The 14,807-nt window shown below is 41.9% G+C and overlaps 2 protein-coding genes across 2 annotated transcripts; one reads left to right on the top strand and one right to left on the bottom strand.

Annotated features, from left to right (window-relative positions):
- Window positions 1-7,059: 7,059 nt before the first annotated feature.
- Window positions 7,060-8,476, top strand: LOC120895740 (ATP synthase mitochondrial F1 complex assembly factor 1). The gene is given in 3 exon segments (XM_040299317.1): window positions 7,060-7,341; window positions 7,343-7,705; window positions 7,774-8,476. Coding segments are annotated over 3 exon segments (849 nt in total). The 5' UTR covers window positions 7,060-7,116; the 3' UTR covers window positions 8,035-8,476.
- LOC120895739 lies at window positions 7,899-9,736 on the bottom strand. The gene is made up of 2 exons (XM_040299315.1): window positions 8,481-9,736; window positions 7,899-8,417 (listed from the first exon to the last, which is right to left on the bottom strand). The coding sequence occupies exons 1-2, from the start codon at window positions 9,522-9,524 to the stop codon at window positions 8,067-8,069; spliced, it is 1,395 nt and encodes a 464-aa protein (XP_040155249.1). The 5' UTR covers window positions 9,525-9,736; the 3' UTR covers window positions 7,899-8,066.
- Window positions 9,737-14,807: the final 5,071 nt, after the last annotated feature.

Here is a 14,807-nt window from a genome sequence, read left to right as displayed (position 1 = left end):
TGGCTGTCGTTCAAAGATAGGCCAATCAGTGCTCTTGCCTTTTCGTCTTCGGCGAGCCATGCAGCAGTAGGTGCTTCGGGCTTTGCTTCAGTCACCACAGACTTTACTTTCTCCCGTGACAACAGAAGTTCCATTTTGAATTTCCATATGCAGTAGTTCTTATCATTCAGCTTTTCCAAAGACACATGCGATTCCGCCATTGTGCTTTTTTCTTTCTCCAAAGCACGCTCAAACGCGGACCAATCGATTTCGCAATCTCGGACACTCGTTTTTCTTTATCAAGGAACCTCTAGAGGATTGCGTCACCAAAGCCCTGGGCCCATAACCTGTTGGGCAGAGGTATTTGCACAATAAATGAATGATTACAGAGCGTTCACAATACAAAATAATAGTGTTGTATTTTGTGTTTAATAATTCGGTTCAAGTTTTATTTACGTTAAGTTTGTTTTCAAGATAGAGCGGGAGTGCGTAAAAGCGAAGCTTAACCCGAAGGCGCGCCCGAAATTGACAGACGTCAAAAGGCGGTTGGCCAGGTAGCGCAATAATTCCCAACAGCAGGTTGGACCATACATAACATTTCCTCCCTTCTTAAAGAGGAACTACGGCGAGTACCTCAGAGGTGGGCGGCGTGCCCTGTCGCTGCGACGTAGTACTGGTGGAGTGTTTCTAGCAATTGGTTCGGGGCTGCTAATCGGTGTTGCGTACTCTGTACTGGATGACTCGGTTCCATCGGAGGACATGTCTGGGGAATCTTCTCCGCTGGATCGTAGTTGTGTCGGTTGAGTGTTGCCGTAGTAGTGCCTGTGTTGATTTTCTCTACCTGCTCGGGTTGTCTCCGGTTCGTTCGTTACTTTGGTGGACTGATTGTTGCTCAGGAAAGATCTGATCTGGTCTACATGTCGCTTCAGATGTTTTCCTTGATATAAAACATCGTAATGTAGGTCTCCTAAGCGAGCATGCACCGTTGCCGGTATCCACTTATCCATTTGCGAGTTACCAGATAAGCAATAGATTTGTTGTCCCGGCAAGAAAGAGCGATAATTTGCTTTGAATTCCATATGTTGCTTTTCAGTGAGTCTAGCGTGTGTGTTTTGCGGTCGAACTAAATCTAAGCGAGTTCTGATGTTTCGACCCAGGAACAGATTCGCTGGTGATTCTCCTGTTTCGTTATGAGGTGCTTTGCGATATTGTTGTAAGAAGAGATTGAGGTTTGCCTGTAGGTTATGGCTTGATGTTCCCATCGCTTTCAATGCACACTTCACTGTCTGGACGTAGCGTTCAGCTTGTCCATTCGTCGCCGGGTGGTACGGTGCGGATAGTTTATGGAATTTTACACCACTTCTTTGAAGGAACGATTTAAACTCGGCGGATGTAAATTGGGTTCCATTATCCGACACTACTGTTACTGGCGCACCATACGTAGCAAACAGTCCATCTAGCAGATCAATGGAGGCGGCAGATGTTGTGGAGTGCGTTATTTTTACTTCGGCCCACTTGCTGTACGCGTCAACCACCAGCAATAACATCGCTCCTGATACGGGTCCAGCGTAGTCGATGTGTATTCTCTCCCACGGGTTGGATGGGTACTCCCAATGGTGACTACTGAACTTCGGTGGTGCTGTCGCTTGTTGTGCGCATTGTACACCCGATTTGGCGGTTCGCTCGATTTCCATATCTATCCCTGGCCAGTAGACATAGGAACGTGCCATCGATTTCATTTTTACGATACCAATGTGCCCAGTATGTAGGTCGTTCAGGATCGCTGGGCGGAGGATTGTTGGGATAACCACCCGGTGTTCAAATAGTAGGCAGCCAGCTACCAATGTATACTTTGCTTCTGGTGCTTTGTATCCAGCGTGTGCAAGACTTCGGCCCATTTCGAGCTCCTGTAAGATTTTCCCGAGGTTAGGATCTTTGCGTGTCTCGTGCGCGATGTGTTCTGCTCGTACTGGTAGCTGTTGGATCTGGTGCAAGACAAAGCTCTCAAACTCGTCTTGGGCATTTCCTCCCTCATGAAGAGAAAGGCAATTCACATCAGATAGCGTAGATGTACTTGGGATACGGGAACAATAGTCGGCATTGGTATTTTGGTTTGTTGGTCTGTATTCAATTGTAAAATTGAAGTGTGACAAATAGTCGGCATAATTCGCCATCCGACTGATGCATAGGGTTGGTAATGATTTTTCCGGATGAAAAATTTGAGTGAGCGGTTTGTGGTCTGTGATCAGTATGAACTTGCGTGCGTACAAGTAGTGAAAGAATTTCGTAATGGCCCACACGATTGCCAAAGCTTCTTTATCAATGACCGGATAGCGTTGCTCGGTTGATGACAAACTGCAGCTAGCGTAGGCGATTGGACGTTCTGTTCCGTTACTCAGACGGTGAGAAAGAACTGCACCTAAGCCGGTTTTGCTCGCATCTCTAGCTAGAATTAGCGGTAAGGTTGGGTCGTATTGCATGAGGACCTGTGGTGATATTAATGTTTCTTTCACGTCTTGGTATGATTCGTCTGCTTCTGGTGACCATTCAAAATTGCTTGTTTGTAACATGTCACGCAGCACTTTCGTTCTCGCAGAGAGATTCGGAATGAATGCCGAATAATAGGTTGCTTTGCCTAAAAAAGTTGCAACTCTTCTGGTGTTGATGGTCTTGGTGCATCTCGTATGGCTTCAACATGTTTTGAGGACTTGTGCAAACCTTCTTGGTCGATGCAGTGTCCCAAACATTCAAGGGATCGTACCGCAAACACGCATTTTGATCGATTTAGTTTTAGACCACTCTGTTCCAATCGACTTAATGTGGAATCGAGGGCTACTAGCAGTGCTTCGAAATCGGCAGCGAAAACAATAATGTCATCATAGAAACTCACTACGTTGGTTAAGCCGTGTAGTACTGTTTCCATTCGGCGCTGCCAAATAGCAGGGATATTTGCCGCGCCATACACAGCTCGTGTCGGACGTATGAGTCCATGCGTGGTGGTATTCTTACTTACTTACTTATCCGGCGCTACAACCGCTTTGCGGTCTTGGCCTGCCTCAGGAGTGTCCGAAACCGCTCACGGTCTCGCGCCTTCGTCTGCCAGTTCGTTATCCCGGCCTTAATGGCGGACGCCTCCACGCCATCTTGCCACCTCAATTTGGGCCTACCACGCCTCCTCTCTCCTTGTGGACGGCCTAAAAAGACTTTACGGGCTGGGTCGTGGTGGTATTCAGGGTGAGGGTTTTACGAAACTCTTCATCGATTGTCAAGTGCGTGTACGCATCGGTTATGTCTAAGTGACAGAAAAGTGTGGCTCCCTTCATACGGTTGAAAATGGTTTCCACTCTAGGTATAGGATGTTCGTCAATAATCATTCTTGGGTTTACTGTGGGCTTATAGTTGCCAGTAATTCGGATATTACCATTTTTCTTAGCCACAACGTGGGTCGGCGAAGCCCACTCGGAAAATTCCACCTTTTCGTAAAACCCTGATTTGAGTTTTTTTCGATTTCTGCTGCGTACTTATCGCGTAACGCCAATGGCACATCTCGGGCTTTAGCAAAAATTGGCGTTGCATCAGATTTGAGATGCACTGATGCTGGTGGTCCGGTCAATTTACCTGGAATGTCGCTAAACACGGAACGGAAACTGTCGAGCAACGAATTCAACTGGATTTCGTGTTCTATCGTGAGCTTCGAGCTAGTAACAGCGTTGACATGTGTGTTTGAAGCTATCATTTTGCCAAGGTCTATCTGATCAACGAATTGGGCGATCCACTCACGACCGAAGAGGGCGTCTGTTTGTCCCGCTACTATGTACAGGTTTAACCGACGGGTTACCGTGCCAACAGACACGTTTACGGGCAATCGGCCCAGACAATGGATGCGGTGACCGGTGTAGCTGGTAAACTGCCTATCTGTAGGAAGAAAAGAATAGTTTGTTTTTAGTTACCGTAACGTGGTCTCCCCCATAATCCCACACGGTGCTCCCGTGTCGAGTTCCATGCTGGTGCGTTTTCCATCAATTTTTATATCGATCATCAATTTGGCGGCGGGAGCTGAGTTGCGTATCGTATTAATGGATTGTACGGGATCGATGTTGAAATCCGCAACCTGATCAATGTTCGATCGTTCGCGTGGTGTGTTTCCTGCTCGGCAAACCTGCGAAATGTGGCCTTTTTTGTTACATGTATGGCATAGGGCGTTGCGAAAGCGGCAAAGGCTTCTTGGATGCGGCCCACCACAACCGTTGCAGGGCGTAGCTGCAGTGTTGTTGCTTTGTTCGTGTGTCCATCTGGAATGTGAAGCGAACGTTTTGGTAGGAGGTTCTGCTCGACGGAATGGTTGTTGCTTTTTAGTCTGAGGGTTTTCATAACCCAACTTATTGGTAGCTTCTGCTGACGCCGACGGTGTCGCCGTGGAGATATCACGAACTGTATTCCGTGTGGCTCCGAGCGTTAATGCGATATCAAAAGCTTCTTTAAACGTGCTGGGGTTTTTTGCGATGATTTCGTCACAAATGTCGCGTGCTTCCATGCCGTGGAGCATTTGTTCAATCAACATTCTGTCGAGAAAATCGTCATACTCACAGTAGGCAGCCCCTTGTTTGAGTCGTAGGACAAATTGTGAAATCATTTCGCCCCTTTGTTGCAAAATGTTACGGAATTTGACACTCTCAACAAACTTGTTCTTCTTCTGGTCGAAGTGGTTCTCGAGTGTTTTTCGAAGCTCTTCGTAGGGAATTTCCTCTGGTCGCTTTGGGGTGACGAGAAATTTAAGAGCATTGTTTAATTCTGTTCCCATGTGCACGCGCGCATAGTCCGCGTATTTATCGGTGGGGATATTGCTCAGTTTTAGCGCCCAATCCAGTCTGTTAAAATAGTCTTCGACTGTTGATTCATGAAAAGCCGGGTGCGAGAATGTTGGCACTTTTGGTTGGGGAGCAGCGTCGTCTCTATTCACCTGCGCGTTGGGTGTACCTATTGCCGATTTTATCGCTTGGGCGATCATTGTCGAAAGCTGTGTCATAGATTCGTGATCAAGCTGAGCCATTGTGGTTTCAATCCGTTTCACTTTGCGAGGAATCCCACTTCTGACACCAAAATGTTGTATTTTGTGTTTAATAATTCGGTTCAAGTTTTATTTACGTTAAGTTTGTTTTCAAGATAGAGCGGGAGTGCGTAAAAAGCGAAGCTTAACCCGAAGGCGCGCCCGAAATTGACAGACGTCAAAAGGCGGTTGGCCAGGTAGCGCAATAATTCCCAACAGCAGGTTGGACCATACATAACAAATAGGATCGAGTTTATTCACGTCTTAACGCTGATGATAGTTCAAAGCAAAGAGAAGAGAAAAAAGAAGAAGAAAATGATGCGCACTTTAGGCGCGTCACACCGCATTGTTTATCTGTCACCGTGGGGCCAGACGAGGTGAAATATACAGCGAAATGAACTATTTGTCAGGCGAAATATTTGACAGGTAAAGTTGAAGGGTTGGGGGAGATACAACATCCGCTTACGAAAATCACTTTAAAAGAGTATCTTCTTAAGCGGAACATTTACAAATGGGAAGAAATGATGAACTATTGACTGAAAATTGATGAAATACTTGATATTGAAGTTTTTTAATGGATTTAGTTGCGATTTTGTACACGTTATTTGTTTACATTGCACACCAGCTGGTTGCTGTGATGCATTATCCGACAGATATTTCACCTGTCAAATAGTTCATTTCGCTGTATATTTCACCTCGTCTGGCCTTGCGGTCAAACAGATGATGTTGGCAGCTCTGTTATGGCAATCAGGATTATGGCAAAAATCAGTTGATGTTTCAACACAATTAACATTCCGCCACCCGTAAAACGCTTGGTCGTTACAATTGGTTTGTTCTTATCAATTTTTGGTGGGTTACCATATTTTTTTGGTGCGTTTCCATGATTTTTTGGCCGCTTCCTAGATTTTTTTGTTCCAATTGTATTGATATCCAATCGAAAAATACCAATAAATTATGGGAACAAACCAAAAATCTATGAGATACGATCAAAAAATCGTGGCAACGCACATAAAATCATTAAAAATGCCCAAAAAATCGTGGGAAACCCTGTATACAAACGATTACAATGTATGTTTTTAGCAAATGCGACTTGAACAGCCTTTTCACACGTTGAAGGTGATGCACAATTAGCACTAATAAACGTTTTATGTTTTGCACTTTTTACAACATTTATTACACTATTGAATAATACAAAACACAATACAATGTATGGGGCCGCGCGCACGAGCCGCACCGTGAGCCCTACCGGGAGCCCTGCTCGACCGGTAGCCTGTAACACCCTCCTGCGTTAGGTGCGCTCTGCACACACTTAGCGCGCATCGCTAAGTGCGGCGTGGTAGTGTGCGTGAGCGCAGTGTCGATTTCTGGATGTCGACCAACAGCAGCGCAACTGCTACGGCGAATCCAGGGCTCGGCACGTCTATCCACAACAAAACGCAATTTCTCGTCTGATTTTTACATTCGTCTCTTTTTGTTCTTATTTCATCTTTTCACTGACAACAAACGACAACACTTCTTATCGCTAAATTGCTCATAAATTGCTGTTATGACAGACACAAAACTGCTCGAATGGGTAAATTATCAGAAGGCTGTCTGACGCTCTCGCAAATCGCTGTCAATTGCATGGCGGAACTTGCAACCCTCGCAATGTTTAACGGGCGTTGTAGTTCTATGTTTATTTGAAAGGTGACTGTTCAAATAGACATAGAGCGTTAATGCCTCGCGCAACAAAAAGTATCCCAAAATTTCACTCTTTGTAGATAAAAGTTGCTCATTAGACTCATTAAACTTACATATTCTTTGATTAAAAACATTAAAAACTAATTTAAAATGTGTTCAAATTGATTTTTCTGTGTTTGAATTTTTTCGGGCGCGAAAACAAACTGTTTCATTTGTTTGTTTCGGTTGGAGCAGAAATGTCGCGCGAGACGAGTAGCTCTGTTTGTAAAACTGAGCTACTTTTAGCCGCGCGAGACGTCGTTGCGCGGCTTTTTCGCTCTATGTCTAATTGAACTGGGAGATTCTATAATGCGATTGATGACAGGTTTATTTTGATTCGGTAACAAAACGTAAAACCTAGAAGTTTATTAATGGCAGCAATTTCAATCTTCAGTCGCTTCCTTTTACGATCAAAACAGTTTGCATCCATACGAAGCTTCCACATGTCCTCCGCACGAGAAAGATCTGAAAAGGTTTTAGAAGAGTTGAAAGGAAAAAATCCGTACTTCGAAAAGTACGCTAGCAAAATCGCCGCGGTGCAGCAAAATTCACCAGAAGAATTCCTATCCCGGTTAGATAATGTGGATAAAGAAAAGAAAAAAGCCTAAGTTTGGACTTTCTGAAGTGCAACGTGACTATTCGGAACTTCTCCAACCAAAAGCTCCACTCGGAACCGAAGCATCGCGAGACATTACGCATCGCAAACTGAGTGATGTTATGCGGCTGGAGTTGATTGAAGATAAGTCTGCAGACGACATCAAGCATTTATGGCTGGAATATCATAGGGATAAAGATGTCATAACGGCTGCAATACCAGTTGATCAATTCAACCAAATGATGGAACGTGCAAAGCAGTACCCAGTGTTTATACTTCCTATTCCTCGAAGCGAAGGGTACGAGTTCATAATGCTACAATTTGCAGCTAACACTATTCATTTCACGCCTTTGTTGAATTACCAGGTATGTTGGAATTTTTGACTGGGCTTAAAATTAGGAATGCCTTCTACTAATGAAATGATTGATTTCAGGTCCACAAAGAAAACGCCCCTGAATGTTTAAACATCACCATGTTTACAGAATGTTCTGATAAAGGAATCATACTGATGCGGGGAGAATATGATACCAAAGTTATCAATGCACAGGAAGCACAGTGTTTAGCAAATCAAGTCCAACTTTATTATTGTCAGAAGAATGTCTCTAAATTGCATCTGCTTGAAACGTTTACTAGACATCCGGATAAGTTCAAACACATGGACATCATCGAGGAGTTGAACAATTTGAGAATTTAATTATTTTTTCTTATGAAGGTACTTAATTGTTATCAGAACATAGCTTCCTGGGAGTCCTGTATTGTTGTTGCTGCCAATATATCTTGCGATAAATATACCGGGGTGCCTGCAAAATTTTCGTTTGACTCAAGATAGTTAATCGTTTGAAAATGATTTGGAAAAGTATTGTTCATTATCGTTTCATTAGATGGAGTGCCAAAATCAAATCTTCGGTCGGTACTAATTCCATCGATGTTGAAATCTTCATCCTTAAGCAACCCATCCAGTTTTTCCGTCAAGAAATCGTCCCTGGCAATTAGATCTACAAGAAAGGTGGATTCATCGTACAAGCATTGTGGATGTTCGTGGCGTGCGAATCTGATTGGGGAAGGTGGAGATGCAGTCTGCAAACGATAGATATAAGTAACAAATGACAAAACAAAGCAAGAAAATAACAAATTACTTACAAGCAGTAAATCGTCTTGGGTTGCATCTACGTGTGGAAGTTTTTGAGAACAAGTTTCCATGAAAAAAGGAAAATTGTTCGGAATATCTTGGTCGATAGCAGTTGAATCTGTTTCCAGCATAAGATCGTCCACGGTGACGCAAGTTTGATTATGCGTTGTTTTAGGAGGTACTACCGATATGGGACGACTATGAGCAATGATAGGAGGATATTTCTTCTTGTTAGTCAACTGGTGATTCTTGCTAACAATGGGTGTAACGTCAATTTTCTTTTTTCCAGGTGTTGTGGGATGAGGTTCTTTTTGCATTTCTAATTTGAACAACTGATGCAAGGGTGGGTTTGAGCCTGTTTTTCTCAGAAGCGTTTCCATTTCATCTCGTTGTAAGTTTAAAGCGCTTTGACAACCGTGCTCTTTAGCTATGATATTAAAATATTCTACGCAACTTTTTAAAAAAGTATCCCATATGGTAGATTTGAAGCAGGCACTTTTCTTTTGATTGGGCTGATTAGTCTGAAATTCGTCTGGATCAGATAATACCCCCGACACGCCGAAAGAAGTCAAGCGATCGAAAGGTGTCGATGTTGCTGGTGGGATAAAGTTGTTCGTCACATTGCCTAGCGTCCTGTCAGCCATATCGAACGGCAGTTTTATTTGTTCTGTCCCGGAAAAAAAATTGCCAGGCAAATTCAGGTAATCATCCTTTCGAGAAGTTTTCTGAATTACAGCCCGTTGTTCGTGTTTGCTGCACTGCTGATCAATCCATCGCATTAATCCTGTTTTCGATCTGCGCGTTGGTTCTTGACGAATAAAGCCTCCACAATTTGTATTACGCTCAAAGCGCGCATAAACCGCACGGTCAAATATACCTCGTTGTTTGCAATTTTCAGAAATTTTGCTTTCGGCACGGGAGAAGTTCTTCCGCGTTTCAATTGAGGGATTTTCAATGGAATTAACAGTGTTACGGGCAAGAAAATCTTTAAACAACTGTTGCACATAAACACTGTGATCTTGTTTGGGATGCCTCCATCCACGACGCTTAGACATAGTTGATTTATGTTCGAGCAAGCCGCTTAACTTAGAGGGTACATGTGACAGTGATGAGGATCAGTATAGATTTCGATGTAGTGTCGATAAATAAACGACAAATATATTCGCAATCCCAGCAACATTTGAAATTAACAGATGTACGTCAAATACGCTATAAGCCGGAGCTCTTGCACCAAAACAAGACATCGAACAAGAAAAATGTATGAGCGTTTCTACATACACCGACGGAGCAGCTGAGACAATAACTGACAGCAAAATGGGTATAACCAAGGTGTATGGATATTTGGAGGTGAAGTGCTTCAGAGCAAATTGACATTTCACGACTTGACATAACAATACTGGGTGCTCCGGTATTAAAATCAGGAAGGGCTGGAGGGGGGTATAGAAAATTGTATGCGATTTGACATAACAATACTCAATGATGGCGCCCGGCAAACGCGCTAATAATTCACCTTCTAAATAAACACACCTTGGGTATAACCAAGGACTGTGTAGCAAAGTGGGTAGAAAGGAGGTGTCGTCATACAGAACAATTGGGCATCGAGGCTTTAGAAAAAAACACAAAACCAGGATCGACGGCAGTTGTCAAATGCGACGAATGTTGCTGGTATTTTGATATGATAAATGAATTGTTTTCGTTTAATAAACATTTGTTTAGCATTAAAAATTTGTATTTTGCATCCACACTCCATAAATCGGCATTTTACACGTTATAATGCAGCTGCTGCCTGTAAACAAATATCGACGGCTGTTGTCAAACTGAATCTCAAAATGGCAACATGCCAAACGCTAAGAAGACACCTCCTCTATATTCCACCTTGCTGTGTAGGAACTCCAAGCGGAAATTTTCGGACGATAACTCATACACTCTCATAATTTGACAAGCAATATATGATTGTATGTGTGGTTCTTCCATTCGTAACATTTCGCTCTCCAAGCCAAGCGTTGAAGCAGGTTATGTGTATTTCTTTTTGTGTATGACGTTTAGTTTGCATCAGTTGTGTTCTTTCGTATCGTATCATTCATATAAATACCAACAATTTAAAAACTATTTAACCTCAAAATGTGTAACGCTAGACGTGAAATGAAGATAGCAAATATGCCATTGCACGCTGTTGTGGTTATGTGCCGAAAAAAGTCTGAATCTCGTACACTGTTTCGTTTGTCAAATCGTGCACGAAATATCAATCGAAAAAACAGCCGAAAAGTGACATTTTCACTCACTTCCCGAGCGAAATTTTTCGAGGATAATGAACATAAACTCATGCCATCTCTTTCTATTCATCAGTTTCTACTCTCTCACACGCATCGATGAACTTTTAGACATCTCTTTGTTCATTTATTCTATGTTCTATATTTGAAGGGTTTAAAACTGATAGATAACGATTCATATTCATGAACTAGTAATGGTCAAATGGTAATGGTGTAATGTTTGCACCATGGTCGACATGAGTTCAATTCCATTTTTATTGTTTTCATTGATGATTTAAAGTTTTGATTTCTTTTTAAAACATGCAGCTCCAGTAACTTCAGACCCCTTTACTAATTGTTAGAAATGCGTGTTTAATAGTCAATCTATTATTTTTATTGTTTTATTTATTTCTTTTAATTCATTTAGTATCAGTACCCCTTCATACAACAAAACAAGCAAAAAGCACGATCATGAATAATAATATGGTGGCGCAACTGGCAAAGTGATTCGAAGTAGAATTAGCGATGTGGTTGGTAGCATCAAGGATGAAGCATGAGCATGAATTGGAATGTGAGGGAAGGGAATGAATCCGAATGTTCATTTCTATTTTTAGCTCTTTTTTGCATGGGTTCATCCTTCACGTGTATTCACTATCCCCGAAAATGATCTGTATTTCGCTGGTCTTTTCGGGGATAATTCGTTAACGAACTATCCCCGAAAAGACCAGCGAAAACCAGCGTGGTCGGGAGCTTGGGTTGGGACGAGGCCAAGTATTACCCGGCGCTCTAGCAGCAATCGAACAAGACATCGATGTTCGATTTGTTGTTTATCAAACGAAGCGTAAACTTTGGCGTAAACTGGATTTCAGCCATATAACCCCCCAAGCTCCCGACCACGCTGGTTTTCGATGGTCTTTTCGGGGATAATTCGTTAACGAATTATCCCCGAAAAGACCAGCGAAATACAGATCATTTTCGGGGATAGTGAACACACGTGAAGGATGAACCCATGCAAAAAGAGCTAAAAATAGAAATGAACATTCGGATTCATTCCCTTCCCTCACATTCCAATTCATGCTCATGCTTCATCCTTGATGCTACCAACCACATCGCTAATTCTACTTCGAATCACTTTGCCAGTTGCGCCACCATATTATTATTCATGATCGTGCTATTTGCTTGTTTTGTTGTATGAAGGGATACTGATACTAAATGATTTAAAAGAAATAAATAAAACAATAAAAATAACAGATTGACTATTAAACACTCATTTCTAACAATTAGTAAAGGGGTCTGAAGTTACTGGAGCTGCATGTTTTAAAAGAAATCAAAACTTTAAATCATCAATGAAAACAATAAAATGGAATTGAACTCATGTCGACCATGGTGCAAACATTACACCATTACCATTTGACCATTACTAGTTCATGAACATGAATCGTTATCTATCAGTTTTAAACCCTTCAAATATAGCACAATGAACAAAGAGATGTCTAAAAGTTCATCGATGCGTGTGAGAGTAGAGCTGATGAATAGAAAGAGATGGCATGAGTTTATGTTCATTATCCCCGAAAAATTTCGCTTGGACCTATAATCTTTTGACAGGAAGTTTACGCTCTCCCATACAATTTAAGCGTAAACATTTTGAGTTTACGCCTCGTGTGACGTCCGTATAAAGGCCGGGTTACATTGATCGTACTCGCTAGTGTAATTTTTATTTTCACTAGCGCATCTGGAGGCGACCAGCGCAAGCTAGATGTGTGTATAATTTATGTGTCAAAATTATTCATACTTGGTGTCTCATCAAGCTTCACCCAGGCTACTTGTATGCTGTTTGAAATGTTGATAAACGTCTATAAATTGCAACAAAGTAGGCCGTTAATTGTAGTTGTTGGGCAAACCGTCATTCATGCAAAGCGCTGGGCAACATCTTTCCATCATTGGGTAAAATTATAGCCTCCTGGACCCAAAACACTTTTTGACAGGCCGGGCTACATTGATCATACTCCGTAGTGTAATTTTTGTGAACGCGTACGCCATCTAGCGGCATAAATTGGAACAAAGTAGGCCGTTAATTGTTGTTGTTGGGCAAACCGTCATTCATGCAAAGCGCTGGGCAACATTTCTCGGCATCTTCCATTATCTATCCTTCATTGGGTAAAATTATAGCCTCCTCGACCCAAAACACTTTTTGACAGATAAATTATACCAGCATCTAGCTTCAACCCGCCGCCGCTAGATGGCGTACGCGTTCACAAAAATTACACTACGGAGTATGATCAATGTAGCCCGGCCTGTCAAAAAGTGTTTTGGGTCCAGGAGGCTATAATTTTACCCAATGATGGAAAGAAGTTGCCTACACAGCAAATTTTCTCATCCTGCTTCAGTAAAGTTTTTTACTGAAACGGTTCAGTAATAGAATATTTTACTGATTTTCAGCATGAATGTCATGTTTTTACTGACTTTCAGCAAAATAATTTACTGAATTCATTTCAGTAATACGCATTTTACTGAAAATCAGTAAAATAAGTGTCAAATTAGTCGTTTCACTGAATACCAGTAAAACAAATTACTGAAAATGCAGCAATTCATTCTGTCAAATCGACCTGTCAGTCAGAACATCAAAACAAAACAATGCGGTACCTACTTGCTCGTGATGTGCAAAAAGTTGATTTTGTAGGCGCTTACAGGCACCCTGGTGAAATTTCAGGTGATATTTCGGCTTACGGGATTAATTTAAAACAATTGGCAGCCGTGTTGGTGTGTAAAATGTTTGCTACAGTCCACTGTGCTTGCTGAAATTGGGTGGTGTCTGTGAGCGCTTACTGAACCATCAACAATTGCGGCGGCAAAATACAGTATAAAAACTGTATAAAACAATACAAAACATGTATGAATATGAACTGAGGGACTGGCAATATCTGCGCATCAATAAAAACTCAATTTAAAATAAATAATTCGTCATTTTTTAATCGCTACCAACTACTGAAAGATCAGTAATATAAGAATGGCTTTACTGGGATTTCAGTAAACGAGCTGTCATTTTGGTGAGCACCGGACATTACTGAATGATTTAGTAAGCATTATTTTTACTGAAAGGATTACTAAAACTTCAGCTCAAAAAAAATCAGTAAAATTTTACTGAAGTTCAGTAAAAAAAGTTTTCTGTGTAGCGCTTTGTATGAATGACGATTTATCCACCAACAACAATTAACGGCCTATTTTGTTGCAATTTATGGACGTTTATCAACATTTCATACGGCATACAAGTAGCCTGCTCGAAACTTGATGAGACAACAAGTATGAATAATTTTGACACATAAATTATACCGACATCTAGCTTACGCTGGTCGTCGCCAGATGCGCTAGTGAAAATAAAAATTACACTTGCGAGTACGACCAATGTAGCCCGGCCTTTATACAGGTGGGGTTATCCCGAACAAATTGACAACCGTACTGTAGAAAAATGAAAACGAAATGACAGGAGGAGATTCGATCATTTGTTGATGTATGCGTGTGAATTCCAATGGCTATTTTGGATGATGTGTCGTAGTGTGGGTGAAAAACTACGTATCACAATCGAATCCCCTCCTGTCATTCGTTCGTCCAATATGGCCTTCCCGCCAAACCTATAAGCCCACCTAGTCCCTATACCCGGTCTCGTAGTACAGTCGTCAACTCGTACGAGTTAACAACATGCCCGTCATGGGTTCAATCCCCAAATAGATCGCGCCGCGCCATACGTAGGACTGACTATCCTGCTATGGGGGGGGGGAATCAATTAGTCACTGAAAGCCAAGCCCACAAGTGGGTACAGGCAGGCCTTGACCGACATCGGTTGTTGAGCCAAAGAAGAAGAAGAAGTCCCTATACCCACTTTGCTCGATATACGCGAATTCGCAGTACGCGATTCCTCTAAATTTGACAGCTCCATGTGTTTTTTGCAAATATTTTAATTCGTTGAAATATTTTATGCTCTTTTTGAATTTCCTTAATGTTCTTAATACATTTTGCATTAAATTTGTGCAAGAGATACCTGTTTTACAAAAAAAAAACAAACTTTAATGCAAAACTCTGTGGCGATATATT

Source organism: Anopheles arabiensis, chromosome 2 (assembly GCF_016920715.1).
Source record: "Anopheles arabiensis isolate DONGOLA chromosome 2, AaraD3, whole genome shotgun sequence".
In the NCBI taxonomy this organism is placed as follows: Eukaryota; Metazoa; Arthropoda; class Insecta; order Diptera; family Culicidae; genus Anopheles; species Anopheles arabiensis.
The sequence above is the reverse complement of the archived record's forward strand: the minus strand, read 5'-3'. Positions and strand labels throughout refer to the sequence as shown.

Bases quoted from the DNA above. Each gene is read 5' to 3' on its own strand.
- LOC120895739 (XM_040299315.1), bottom strand. From the start codon at position 9,524: ATGTCTAAGCGTCGTGGATGGAGGCATCCCAAACAAGATCACAGTGTT. The intron at 8,418-8,480 runs GTAAGTAATTTG...TATCGTTTGCAG, and splicing joins CCCAAGACGATTTACTGCTT to ACTGCATCTCCACCTTCCCC.